At 33.0% G+C, this 15669-nt stretch overlaps 1 protein-coding gene across 1 annotated transcript in view; it reads right to left on the bottom strand.

The window, feature by feature from the left end:
• igl (igloo) overlaps positions 1 to 8983 on the bottom strand; it is a 163185-nt gene extending 154202 nt beyond the window's left edge. The window contains exon 1 of the mRNA XM_036375115.2: positions 7994 to 8983. Within this exon, the coding sequence (XP_036231008.2) occupies positions 7994 to 8483 (490 nt within the window). The 5' untranslated portion in view covers positions 8484 to 8983. The remainder of the gene's footprint in view (positions 1 to 7993) is intronic.
• Between the last annotated feature and the right edge of the window lie 6686 nt (positions 8984 to 15669).

The following is a 15669-nucleotide window of genomic DNA, read 5'->3' as shown; positions in this document are numbered from 1 at the left end:
AATTTTCGAAAATATTCTTTATATCGGACCTCTATAGCATATAGCTGTCATACAAAGTGGCTACTCAAAATCATGTTCTTCTATGGAAAACTTTTTTATTAGACAAGATAGCTTTACGAAATTTGTCACGGATTATTGCCCAAGCCAGCGCCACAATATCCGAACAAATTGTTCAGTTCGGAGTACTATAACATATAGTTTCCATACAAACTGACCTATCAGAATGAAAATAAAAATGACGCTATATCCTCTATGCAACAAAAAATTCATTTGTGAAGGATATTCTAGCTTCGTTGCAGTCAAAGTTAACATCTTTTGTTGTTTTTGATTTCATTTGTCCTTCGTAATATTATATAATTAGCCCCTAGTTGCTTTTGTTGTCGTTCGATTATCATTGAATTACCGCTTTAGCTTGTTTATTTTACTTATTTAAATATTTATGTTTTCGAACAGCTGCACATATGCGAGATAAATGAAAAATTAAGTCACCAAAGTGCGATAATAATGCTAAAACCAAAAATAACAAAGAGATAATCCCTAAGTAAACACACGCAACAACACATACGAGTATGTGTGTCATGCACAACCTTAAACCCAACCACAGACAATATTTGTATATATATGTATATATGCATACATCCAAATAATACATACATATGTATATTTGTTGCTGTGCACCCACCTGCTACACAAATAATTTTCGTTACCCTGCAGCTGTTGTCAGTTTGTCGAGGGACAAGCGCCCTAAACTATGCATTTGATTTTCGGGAATTCTCAGTTAACACTTGACAGCGCCGAAAGCACATACGAACAGCGTCAAATGCGCTTACACACATATTTACATTAATATGCTTTTAGATTTGATGTCTATATATTTGTTTATATGTTAATTTGTACGCCATTCTAGGTTTTCATTTGAATAGCAAAATGTTTTATGTATTTGAATATATGTAGATCTTTAACTATATTTTTGTATATATTTTATCTATACATTTGCATTTCTACAAATATATTTCCAAGCACTGATCCCCTTATCTATACAGATATATGTCAATATATATTTATATATATTAATATATGTCTGTAGTTTTCACAGCATATTTCCATAATTTTAATTAAATACTAGACTAAAAGCTCTCTGTGAAAAAGGGAAAAAAAATTAACAAAAACAAAAGCAAAAGCCTGTATGCCCAGCCAACATTGTCGATTGTCAACGCCTTTTGGAGCCAACAATGTGTAAAAAATGCGGAAAAACAAGCGAAGAGAATTAAAACGAACGCGTAAAGGGCAGCCGAGTTACGGCAGAAACCGTTTCTTGCAATCAGGCTTAATGATTATCCCTTATTTTTATCAATTCTGAAACAATGTGAGATGTACTCAATACAAAGCAAGAAACAACTTTAACTTCGGCTGCTTTGAAGCGGTAATGCCCTTCACGAGTGCATTTCTTATGGCAACTATATGTACAACTAAATTAGAAAACGTAACCGGTCAAAGCTAAAAGTTTTGATATTTCTTATTAGCCACGTTATTTTATATAAACAACTCTCACGCCGAATTAAGTTTACCTAATCAGAAAAAAAGTTTTTTTTGGAAATCTTGATATTTTGTATGGCAGCTATATGTATGTCATAGTGGCCCGATTGGATAATATGTTCACAAAGTGTAGAGTTAGGCTAGCGAAGCTTTGAATTATATTTATTTTAATAAAATCGTTATTTTACAGAAAATTTTTATTGGAAAGTTAGACGAGCGCTATAAACGAATATTGCTGTCGCTAACAATAGATCAAAAATCGAAGTCTATACTGTTACAATAATTTTAGATACACAATGAATGCTTTAACCAATGATGGTAGAGTAGAGCAATGTGTATATCAAGTATTTTCTCAGATTCGAAAAGTGTTTAATGTTTCCAGACTTAGCTAATAACTTTGTTAAAATATATTGCTTGTTTCGAAAGAATTAAGAGTTCCTCATCTTCAATATAAAAATTTAATGAATTGTCAAGTCAAGTTAACACAGCACGTAAACGGGCCTCTCTCGGCTATATGTTAATGATCCACGAACACTATGCCGCTGTACAATGAACAAGCTTTATGTCAACGAAGAGGCTTGTAGTGCTTGGAAGCAACACATTGCGCTCGGGTATAAAAAGTTTTCGAACTGCAGTATGAGTAAGGTTGCTTAAAAAAATTTGGAATGTGCACAATTTCAATAAGCGCCCTGATATACCTATATACCTAGATATACACATAAGTATTATATGTATGTTCATAGCAACTCAAATTTCAATTAAATGCAAAAGTACTTGGGCATTTGTGGCCGATGAAGCATTGCCGCCAAATTAAGTTAATTTAATGTAAGTATCGGGAAGGGCGCGACCGTAGCAATGGCGGGAAGGGGTGATGAATATAAATGGTACGTGTGCCAACGGCGATTTTGGAACAGAGATTGAGTATGCATTAGACTGATTAACTTCCACTACGTTAATTAATACGGTAAATACAACTTCCACGTAACTAGCATGTTATTTATATATAAAGCTAAATATTTGCTTCAAAATGCCAGTTATGTCCGGTTATTTAGGCAAGTGTATTAGTATAAGCTTATTTGCTTAGTTTTAGGTGGGTTATGATTTCCTTTTTGGGAAGAACTAAGCACGTGTTATACCCAAGAAATTAGTTAATAGGCACATTATTCAGCATTCGATTTCATATAAAATTTTTAAGTCAGTTAAAGAGAGGGGGCAAGAACAGAAAGTTTCTAAACTGTTTCTAAATTAAGTAAAGTTTTTTTAACAATATTAATAAAGTAGCTTTATTTTACTTCAGTCCTTTTCTTTATACTAGAAGAAATTGTCAAAAGATAATATCAATTTCTCAAACATATCTTCATCTGAAATATTTCTCAAACTGATTTAGTTTAATGCCACTTTTTTACTGTTTCTTATATTTCATCAATTTAAGTGTATAAAAAAATTTAAAAAATGACAACACTCTCTGCTCAGTCATATTATAATATTTCTCTGTTGATTTTTGATTTTTCAAACTTTCTACCTTTCAGTTGACATCATTATTGACAAATTGAATTAATTTCACAAATTTGTGTAAATATTTTTTTTAATAGTGAGCAACCTATCTCAAAAATATCTGAAAAAAAAAATTCTGAAACCCTTATAAGTTGAAGCCCTTTATTTTCTATTATAAAAATTTAATTTTAAAAAATTTAAACAGGTGGCAGTCCTACTTAATAATATTTTCTTTAAAATGTTTAATTTGATTTGCGTAGCTTTGTTTATTTTAAAAATTTAATTACCAAATATAAGTAAACAGATTTTAAAAATTTAATAGATCAAATGTAAACAGGTGGCCACAATTGTCAATAATATTTTCTTAAACTTTTCGCATGGATTTGCGGTGTTTCATCTATTTTAAAAATTTAATTAAAAAGATTAATAACCCAACGATTATATAAAGATGTATAAAGATGGCAACACTTTTCAAAATATGTTCTAAAAACTCTTAACTTTGATTTGCGGTGCATCATCTACTTTAAAAATGTAGTTGAAAAAATTTAAACAGGTGGCAGCACTTCTCAAAATATTTTCTTGAAACGCTTCATTTTGATTAACAGTGTTTCATCTATTTTAAAATTTATATTTTTAAATTAAAAATAGGTGGTAACCCTTTTCAATAATATATTTTACAACAAGTGTTTTAATGACTATATTACCAAATTTTATTTATTTAAACATTGTGATAATGTGGCAACACCCAAATTGAATCATTCTTAAGTTTGGTCCACATGGTAGTTTAATATTTAATTATGTCTTCCAAATTTTCATCTTTTTCAAGCTTGAAAGCATACGAACTGTCGAAAAAAAATATTTAAATTGTCGAAAAGGTCACACGAATATCATTATATTACAAGAGACCGGAATCATATTCTCGAAAACACAAAAGTATAAACAAACTTTACTTGAAATTATGCACACAGTCTGCAATGGTTTGGCTAAAAGTTCTTACAAGCATTACTCTTAAACGTCAGTGAGCTTTAGCTTAGACTTTTGCTCAGCTTTCGCCAACGACATATTTAACTATTCAAAATAAATAAAAATAATTAAGTAATTGTTAAATTAACAAAAGTTTCCCCTTTTAGTAGAAACAATGCTGCAAATGGCCGAGATATAACGACGTAAATAAGTGCGACACTTTGTATGCTAATTAAATCATTCAAAAGCTTAATATTTCGAAAGGGGTAATGTATATAAGTATATGTTTGTGTATCTATGCACAAAAGAACTTAAAGAAAGGATGCCTTTGATATACAAATGCAAAAGGGAAAATGAAATTGTACGCGGATTATATTATATAATAACTAAAACTATGATAAGAGCTCAAATTTCGCGAAGAGCTTTTTAATGCTTGCACTTCTAAAGTTTTAACGAACTAAATTAATCATACTATGCAGCAGCATTTTGCATAATAGAAGGATTATTAACACGTTAGTTAGATTTCTAAGCAGACAACAGTGAATTAAGCTCATTGGCTTCAAAGTTGGTTCGATAATTATCGAGAAGACCAAGACGATTTTCGCAAAGAAACTTTCAAATATGAATCTTTTTTTTTTTTTTGCTTGCTGAAGACATTCTTTTTAGAGCATTAGCTGAAGAACTAAGGTTATGTGCAGCCGGCATTTCATAACATTAGAAATTCTTACGTAATTGTAAATATTTCCGCAACATTCCTTCTAACGCATTCAACACCTAATTCAAGTGTAAAAAATAATTAAATTTACAATAATAATTTATATATTATTTTAAAAATTTGCTGTACTTACGAGTTTAAAACCACAAGCGCGCAACCAAGCCAAGAATAAAAAAATATTTTGAGGCTATCATCCCTGCAAGCCACCTAACGGTTAAATTACCGGTTAACTACCCAACAGCGCTATCAGAGATTTCAGTTAAGGTTGCTACGAGTTTCTTAAGGCCCAATTGAAATTTTGACCTCAAGAGAAGCTTGTAAAAATCTACTATCCGAGATTGTTACCATTAAGAACGAGTGTTTCTAGGAGAGTGGCTTTATCAAATTAACTTCAAAATGGCGATGTACATAATTGACCCAAATCGTATTATACCAATTATGAGAAAGAAAACCTTCAACAGATGGTAATAATAATGGATAATTTTACCAAAACTTAAAGCGGAAAGCCAACACAAATAAATATATAGTTTGTAATTTTTTTCTTTTCTTTTTCTTCAACTTCAAATTATATTCTCTGAAAAAAATAGATTTCCGGTGGCTCATTTACATATATAACAGTAAAGAAATTATTTTTCACAATTTTTTTTTCGATATACATGACAAATTTTTGCACAAATTCCAACAAAATTCAGTCAAAATATTTGTTTGACCTGCCAAAGGCAAATATGGAATTCACTGGAAAGTACTAACTAATATTTACCCAATCTAATAATACACAACCAAAATAATTAACAATGCAAGGAACGAACATTCTCGGAATTAGCTAACGATAAATACAATTTATGAGAGGCTATCGCGCCAGAGTCCTTGCAAAGTTTGGTAACTGGGAAACAAATCAAGCCAGCCGACAGCCAGTGAACCAAGAGGTCAATCCACAAATGAATTATGTTTACAAATGTGTATCCCTCCTGTGGGTGTCAAAACAAGACAATAACAACAAATAAAACTTAATTAGCTTGCAGAAATGGCTCAAAGTATCAAGCGTCCACCGGCAGTTACTCCACACCCACTCTCTCATCACCTCAAGCCAAAGCAATCACAACTTGACGAAGCACGCAGTGAGCGCAGTTCATTCCACTAACCGCAGCCATTTAGGACTCATTGAGTTGTTAAAATTTTCGCGATTTCTGAGTCAGCGGAAAAAATATGCAAAGTAATAATTTGTGGCGTAATTACCATGGCTTCGTGGTTGGGCGGCGAAAGTTGATGGAAAAAAAACGCAATCAAATGGAAATGGCGATGGTGATGCGAAGGGAAGCCAATGCGCGCATAAATTTACAATTCAATTGTGTTTTATTTATTTATTTTTTTTTAGTGTACAGTTGACAGTAGTCATGGAAGGAAGGCACAGTAAATCCAAATGAAATGAAAGAAGACAAAAAGGAAAGGAAAATAAATGTATATATTGTATTTATGTTATTAACACCCAACACTCACATTTGTTGGTTAATGTTTAAATTTTAATACTAAAAGAGAATATTTGCGTTAAAAGGTAACTCTAGTATTAATAATGGAATCTATCATGGGGATAAGCAAACTACTCGCCAAAATTCCAACAACAGCCGATTCTATAGTACCGGAATTGAACCAGATTTTATGTTACGAGTATTTCGAAGATCTAAATCATGTTTGGAACGGTAAGTAAAAGTGCCATGTCCATCTGTCTGTCCGTCCGTGTATAAGCGAATAAGTCGCTCAGTTTTTGAGATATCGATCTGAGTTTTAGCACACGATTTTTTCCCTCTAAATTCCTGCTCATTTATCGGAACCGCTGTTTTCGTACTACCATAGTATATAGCCATACAAACTGACCGATCAAAATAAAATTCTTGATAGAAAAACTTGAAAACCCGTGAAAGAACAACCCAAGTTAACTGTTTTTCTTGAAATAAAGTTACACCTTTTTTTCGAAGAGCGGGGCCCGATTTGATTCATCTATTCTTTTTTAATTTAATTGACTCTCTTGAGTAAAAATAACATTTTTACTTCTCTAGAGCACACGCGAATTAAAATAAAACTCCGGTTATATACACGTAAATACGTTATAGTAAACCATAGCTTAAATGTTTATCATGAAGAGAAATTGAAATTTCGAAAATTAGAGAAAGAGAAAAACGCCATTTTCCTACTGCTCCAAAAATAAACATAAGAACATTTTATTGATCCATATATGTATGTGTAAGTTAGCTATTCGAAAGTATTAATGATTTATAAGGAACTCAAAATCTAAATGTTAAGGCATTCTTTGCTCGGCTTTTCTTTACAATCAAACTACCTTTAAAATACTTTTCAAGACAATTATAAGGTAGTAGGTGCTCACTGACCTCTGTTAGCACCAATTGATAATCCTCCAACCCATGTTCAGAATTTTTATTTTATACACTAAAAAATGACTGAGCTTCGTACCACCGAAACCAGCTTCGGAAATTCTGTAATACACCAGGGAATAACTGCCTTGAACTCCGATACGATAACTTCTTTTTGATTAACAAACTCAATTCCGCATTAGTGTCCCGTTAGAATAGAGAATTGTGTACAATACATTTAGACCTCGGCTTAAGAAAGCAACAAAATGACAATCAGAAAGCTGACAGCTGTCAAATAATTCGCAACAACCATTTAACTGTAAAATAGACAAAAGGTAAGAAAGCGGCAAACTTTAGCTGTAAGGTAATGTGGAAATGAGTAGGAAAAAAATATATATAGGTACTCTTCGTACAGGTGCCAGCTGACTGGCGCAGTCAAAGTTGGCGAGACACAAATTGATACAACAAATTCACCGAACGTACGAAGTGAAGGAACCTGGCGAAGATTATTTAAAATGCGCAACACAAGAGCGTCAATAACTTAGTCGAATACTGGTGCGTGAGCACTTGCCGTCTTGTTAGTATGGTTAGGAGGGAAGCAAAGGACAACTTGGCTGGCGGCGTGCAACAAAGCAGGGAATCAAGGGCGCGCCGCTGAGAGCAGCTTATAAACTAAACGTGTAGGGCAATGCCAGTTAAGCGCATACATATTAAGTGAATATAGAGATACATAACAACACTTCGGCATAAGACACAAGACAGCACAGCGCAAACGAAATACGCGCAGATAAGGCAGATAAAAAAGTAAAAGTTTTCGAAAATAAAACGAAAAGCGAAAAAAGACAATCAAAAGGATAACGTACAAGTACTTAAGTATATACAAGTATGTATGTATGTATGCATGGCACCAACTACTCACCTTCGTCTTCGCCCAATTCACCCAAATCGTTCATATCGTTGAACTCGGATATTTCCGCTTTATCGCATTGCTGTTTCACAGCCGCTAACGCCTTCTCGAGTATGCCACCGTCACCCTCATCGCGTGAGGCGCTGCGCTTATTAGCCTCACCGTTACTTATAATTGAATTTGATTTCGAGTGATTTGTGAGATTGTTTGACGTCGCCATGACCGCCGAACCTGCCGAGGCTGCGGAGTTGGCTGAAACGGCAGTAGCTGCGGATGCTGTCTTTCTGCTTTGACTGCCAGCGCTGCCACCGCCACAGCTCGCCTTCGGTTGCTCCACCAAATTGCCATTCTGCTCGCCGACACTCACAGCGCCAACATCACCATTGCTGGTTGCGGTGACGGTGGCGGTGGCGGTGGTGACAACGTTGAGCTCACCCTCGCCATTAGCGCCGCCAGCATTGCCGTCTTTTGTCTTCAGCTCTTGACTGGTGTTGCAGCCCATTTCGTGTGCCTTTTGGGATTACACTTAATGTTTCGTTTTTGTTCTTTCTATTGCTATTGTTGTTATGTGGCTGCTGGGAAGCGGTGGTTGCGATCGTTAGCGGGAGCGCCGTAGTAACTGTAACTGTTTTGTTGTTTGTTTTTTGCTACTGTTTAGTTTTGTTGCTGTAATTTTAGTAGATGTTGCTTTTATTTTTGTTTTGTTTTGTTTTGAATTTTTGTTTACTACGCTATGCTGCGGTTATAACTGCGGCTATTCGCGCTTAGTTGCGCTGCGCCTAGCGGGTGTGTGTGTTTGTGGTTTTAATTTTGAACTTCCGTCACAGTTTCAATATTTTTGCATTATCAAAATTCTATTTTATTATTTTTAGCATTTTTGCGGCAAACTTTATTAATTAAGTTGCAGAGAGGTGGGAACAATATTAGATTGTTTTTCAGTTTTTATTCGTATACCATATATGTATGCAAGATTTAACTGTTTTTTTATGAAAAATAGACCGACTTTGGGGATAGATGCGCATAGAAATCGGTTATATGAAAAAAGTGAGGTTTAGATGGATTAAAGTTTATACCAATATGTATATAATATAGTAAAATACATATATGTATATGCATATATATATAATGATATATACATATGTATATATATTTATAAAATATATACTCGTATTTAATAGTTTAATGCGTTATATATTAGTACTTAAGAAGAACATATTCACATATGGTACAGGGTGTACATACAAACTTTAATATTAATAGCAGGCGAACACGCATGACTCTTGGCAATTTGCATCTTCATTACAATTGCAAATTTTTTCAAAAGTACTATTATTTGTTTATTTAAAAGGTAATTACAGTTTTTGCCACATCGCATATTTTAACTCGGTTAAAACATTTACATTACAAAGATGTACTGCTCGTATCTTTTTAAAACCGAGCGTTAAAAGAACGCTGCAACTCGGCTAAAATTGGAATTTGAACGCTTGTCAAAAATATCTGGTGTATTTGGTCATACAAGTACTACAATGAATCATTCTGAAGATATTCAATTTTGAACTACTAAATGTTTGAAATTATGATTATTTTATTTTTATTTTATTTCTTTTATACTTTAATTTTTATTTTTTTTTTGAGTTTTTTTTTACTATTGTACTACTACTATTATTTTTTTTTTTAGTTTTTTTAAACTTTATTATTATTTTATTTTTGTTTATTTATTTAATTTTTTTATTTTTATTTATTTATTTTTTTATATATTTTTATATCATATTTTTTATATATTTTTATATCAGTTATTTTTATTTTAAATGCTTTTTAATTTTTATTATTTTATGGAATGTGTATGAAACTATAATTTTTTATTTTATTATATTTCTTTCATATTGTTTATTTTTATTATTTTACTTCATTTAATTTTATTTTTTATTATTTATAATTTTTATTTATTTATTTTATTTTATATTTTTTTATTGTTTTTGTTTCATGTTTCATGTTTTATTAGTTTATTTATTTAATTTATTTTATTTTATATATTTTATATATTTTTTTATAGAGCATGCCATTTCCTTTCAGAATAATTTTTTTTTATTTTGTGCAATCCTCGAATGCCACAAAACAAATGAAACAAATTTTCCCATATCATTTAAAGCGTTAACTACAAAAGTAAATTACGAAAAAATCCACATCAAAAGTATTAATGGGCTTATCGATAGTAGAAAGTAATATATCGATGACTATCTATACTATATACTATCGAATACATTAATATTATATTTTCATTTATTTTGAACATTCAATATTCCTTCATAATTTGTCTTTTAATATTAAAATTATCAATAATTGAATAGAACTATCGTCTAATAATAAAGCTATAGATAAGAATCCATATCCGCTAATCAAAATTGTTGTTTTTGTCGTTAAACTGTAAAGTATCTTTGATATTGTCAACGACGTCATCTAACGAGAAGTGAAAAAAAGAGCTATGTATGTATTGAAGAAAGGGCGTTAGATGAGTCCAGTTGAGTCAGCACGTAAAGTGGTGGTTCTGAGACTCTTTGTACACAGAGTGTATGTTGGGATTTTCAAGGACAGATCTGCCTAAGAAAAAGTTTAAGCTAACCAAATATTAATATTATTGTGCAGGGGTCACTCTATACTATACACCGGCGATAGATAATAACTCCCAGAACGCTATTCATTGCAAGAGAGCCACAGAAAGGAAGAGAGCAAAGAAAAAATAAGGATCCTCTATGTGTGGCGGCTAATTAAATTTTGTCGAAGTCGAAGGGTGCCTGCAAAGATGATGTATGTCGTCGGGTTAATAATATAAATAATAATAATAATATACGTATAACAATACATTCAAATAAGCGACTGCAGAAAAAGCTGCTACCAAAACATGCGAGCAGAAACTGCTTTTGATTCCTTTCGTTTCAGCGTATGTCAGTGAAGTAAGTTGCTCAGATGAAACTTGCGGTGAGAACTTTTATATATTAAGACGGCTTAATAGAGTAAGGTCGACAAATTTTTAAACCAAAAAACAAAAAACTATAAATAACACGTTGCAACTTATTGCAAAAGCAAGAGAATACTATAAGAAAAATGACAGGGAAAATAATTTAGCGGCGATTTGAGGTCAAGAGGTAAATGGGTGGATGGTTTCTGAGTTTTTGAGGGCAATAAACGGTTTATCTCGATTTCCGGACAAACTACAAGTCCTATGGAAGTTATATATATATTGTGGGTAATGAATAGTTCTTTAACTTTTATACTTATATACAAACTTTTTTCACATAACCTAACAATATATTTGAAAAATACAAATAACAGTGTTTGGTTTTTTATTTTAATATTTAAGAAAAAAAATTTCTTTCACGAAATTTTATTTTATATTTTTTTTTATTTAAATTTTTTTTTCACCCATTTTTGGACTTAATATCGGAAAAGTGCACCTAATTTTCAATCGAAATCAAAATATTTGTCGGAAGGCTTTTTCTTCATTAAAACCGCTACTTTCTGATGGTGTAAAAAATATATACGTGTATATGTCTGTAGTGAGGTTTATCAGATAATGCAAGAAAGACCCCACCGCAAGATTCATATCTGCCATCTGTTAGCGGCTTTAAGGAATGGTTTTTGTTTTTAAATTTTTTACTATTTTGAAAGACTTTAGCGCTGTTCTATAATTTAACTGGATTAAATATTTATTGTTTAAAAACATTGCTTTACGATAACAGAGCTTTGAACAATAAAGACAGCTATATTCCATTCTCAATTCTCAAGTGGGAATATTTACTTTATTTAAACGTAACTTATTTTTAAAACTCTATATTTTCAGAAACGTTGCCAAATGGGAAAATTTGTGACTTTTTATTTTTTTTTGAGAATTCATTAACACTAAAATTTTATTCGCTTTCATTTGAGCTCAAAAACTGCTTTCGAATTCCGTAATATTCACGAATTTGAATGAGCTTTTGATATAAAAAAACACAGTGATGTTCAAAAAACAAATATTTTGGTTGTTATATTAATTTTTAAAAAGCTTTTGAAGTCTATATAATAACATAGAAAACTCTTTCGCTCAAATGCTTTAGTATTCTTCTGCCAACTGTCGCTTATCAACATTTTAACTGTATTTTATGCGTTATAGTGTTATTATGTTCAAATAAAACTGTACACTTAAAAAATTAAGCTACGAAACCATGAACGAAAGGTCTTAATTTTAACACTTCACTAAGCTTTTGCTTTCCAAATGTTGACACGTTTTTTTTTCCAAAAGCCGAATTAGACCAAACAAGTGCTTTGAAAAACACTAAGTCTGCTGACTAGCACTTTCTTAAAATTTTCAGCAAAAGTTTTTTGCCTCGAAAACTTTGTTTACTTTCGCTCAAAACGGCGCACACCTTCATTACAACGCGAATTTATGCTCTATTTTGAATGCAAAAGTGTAACGGTTTCATATGCAAATTTTTGCATACCAAAAACACCAAGGCAACGCGTGTGCTACATTTTTTGTTTAATCAATGCTGCAAGGCACATGCAACACCGGAAAGTGTTGGAGGTTCCAGTGCATTTATGAAATAGCAACAAACAACACGAACAGTTGAGAGGAAGATTCGTTTTGTTTTTTAATTTATTTTTTTAATGTTTAGTTTATTTATTTGCATTTTGAAACACTAGAAAAAACTTAAAGCTTTCAACACACCTTTATTTAACACAATTAAAAATACAAACTTTCTCAGCTACACAACCGTTATTTCGCCTGAAACCGTTTCGTTGCAGTACAAATTTTACTTTCAAATTTTCGAAATTCGAAAATTCACATGCGACACTCACAAAATACGCCTACAAAACGCGGTCCAACGCGCTAAAAACACCAAAGCAAGAATAAGTTTTCCGTTCGTAACGGAACAACCGTGTACAATCGCTGCCAACGTCTGCTCAGCACACGCACCGCAAGGAAAATAAACGTTGTGTCACATGAGCGAGGCAACGCAATGTCGAACGGACGCAGCCACTCGCACAATGGGGCAAGTACAAGCGAACGGGTGAGCGAACCTTTTTTCAGCGACGCAACCTACGGTCCCGCAGGACAAAAGCACAGGCACACACACACACACGCACAGCTAAACTCAGCCGAATGTTTCACGCTACACTTGTTCGAAGGACAAGACGCATAATGGAGAGCGCAGCGAGAGTGGCTAGTGTACAAAAGCACAGCGAAAAATTTACTCTCAAGTAAACAAACGAAAGTATGTGTGTGTGTGTGGAACAATAACGGCATAACAGCGTTACAGCGTTGCCACTTTGCGCACATTTAATGAAAACTGGCAACAATTCGGCGTTTTACTGAAATTGTGATAAATTCTACTTATGTCGTTTTATAGTGCACAATAAAAAATAAAATATTAAAATATAATTGAAAAAAAAATAAATAATCTGAAAAACCCTCTACTTGCTTGCTGTAAATATATTATAAGACTAAAATATTTTCTGCAACCACGCTAAGCCAACTTTTTGTGAGAGCAATCGTTGAGCTACAAAGGGATTTCTCTCGCATTCCATATAAGCGCCTTGACACGAAGTCAATCGGTCTCATGCATGCCAGCAGTAAGCCGGTCTAACGAACCGTTCGTGATGAGCGCTTTCGAGCCAACCAACTGTAACGGCATATACGACCGCATCAACACAGCTAGAAATACTCGCGAACAACACACTCATGCTCACACGCGTTAGCTAAACGAATTTTTTAGCATATAACTGTTAAAGCCGACAAGTGCTTCTACATGTAGCGCATATAAAACGTATGCCTAGGGCACACAAGCAATTTCCAATGTCTTCTCACCACTCTGGGTGGGTTGTGATGTTTTTATCGTTTTTGCTTGCTACTGAAATAAAAGCGCAAATAAGATTCAAATAAGGAGAATCAAATAAAAAGCTAAGAGATTCTGTGTATGTACGCAGATTAGACTTGCAACTTTTATACCCAACAAACAAGTTGGGGTGGTCAAATTTTTAGTTAAAAGTACAAAAAAGTTTAGCATTAGGAGACTTGATTGATTTTTGAAAAGTATTTTGAGGCTTAATTTGAAAATTATTTTTAAATTATTTTACTTCAATAGAAAGCTTTCTATAACCTCGACCTCGACTTAATTGATTTCCAGTATCATTCAAACCTAGCGATTTTGAGACAAAAAATGTTCATAGTTAAGGGTATCGTTGTCGTTGTTGTAGCGGCTGGAAACATTCGCCAAATATAACAAAGGAACATGGAGGAGTTGACGATACTTAGGCTAATATAAACCCAGGTTCATTCCTCAGAAAAGACTACGAGCGATGTGGGAAATGACATGCCTTTGGTGTAGTTTCTTTTTTAATCTTTACTTAAGTATGTCAGCTATGAAAACGAGATCGTAATTATTGAGCCACATTATAGCAGAGGCATTAGTGAACCTAAGCAATGAAGAACCAGATCTCGATAGACATTCTTCTATACAAATTCGCTAGTAATACTTTTGTTCACTGCGAAAATGTAGTTAAATAGATCACACTCTACGAAGAGATGCTACAGTATTTTGATAACAAGCTCTGGATTGTAATCCCAAAGAAGTCGCAAGAGAGGGCGGCCCCTAAGACCACATTTTTTCCTTACAAAAAGAAGTCAAAGAACGCGAAAAATCATGTAACGAAATTAAGGTGGAAATACTTTATGGAGACCCTATGCTCCAGTGTTGGTAAACAAGAAATAAGAATGATGATGATGAAACAAGGTCTTAAATACTTGCTTTTATTTCTTCTATAACTGCATCGGTTTCTCGGGTGCTCGCTATGACAATACCAATTTTTCTACCGGAAAGACAAGTAAAGACATAACATGATGCTTACCTGGAATTTAGATGCTTTTTAAAGCCAAAAATATACCGGCACCATCTTCTTAAATATTCTCAATTACTTGCTGGTTTTTATATTGGGGGACGCTATAAAAATATAAACAGCGCGACCATATGTATGTGTGTATGTATATTCCATCGACAAGCATGACTCTCTGTTAGCAAAAAACCAACAAATAAAAGAAACGGAAATACGCTGAAACAGAGCAATTGCCGAAAATAAATAAGTAGAGTAATAAAAAATTAAGAAGAAAAAAATAACACTAGAAGCAGTATAGACATGGCAGTGATGGCAAAAGACAACAAGTCTGCTGTTTAAAATTAAAAAGAGAGGAATCTTGCAAACTGTCTGCGAATACTTACGCCTGACTGACTGGAAGTGTGAGTACACAAACTGGTGGCTGGATGACTTGCTGGCTGCATAGCAACTTGATTGGCGAAAAAATAGTCAATGACAATGTAAGTCTGTATATATACATAAGTATATACTTGTAGTATAAGTGGTAGAATATGGGCAGGTAGTATAAGATTGGGTGAGCTTTTTCATAGAAATGTATGTACATATTTAACAATTGTCACTTATTTGACGTTAAGAAGGAAGACAGTTAATCTTGATATTGTCGAGTTGAGCAAAATATTGCCTAAGATTCGATCGTGTGCACTAATTGCCGATTTCAGTAATGGAATTGTTTTGCAGCTAATGTCTTTGGAATAAGGAGCAGCAATTGCTTTAATTTTAAGCGCACACATTTTTTGAACACTTTCGAAAATAAAACATCGAACACTTCTTTCTTCGCT

The sequence above is a fragment of the Bactrocera oleae genome, chromosome 4, assembly GCF_042242935.1.
Source record: "Bactrocera oleae isolate idBacOlea1 chromosome 4, idBacOlea1, whole genome shotgun sequence".
NCBI classification, from domain to species: domain Eukaryota; kingdom Metazoa; phylum Arthropoda; class Insecta; order Diptera; family Tephritidae; genus Bactrocera; species Bactrocera oleae.
Note: the sequence above shows the minus strand (reverse complement) of the source record. Positions and strands in the feature narration are given on the sequence as shown.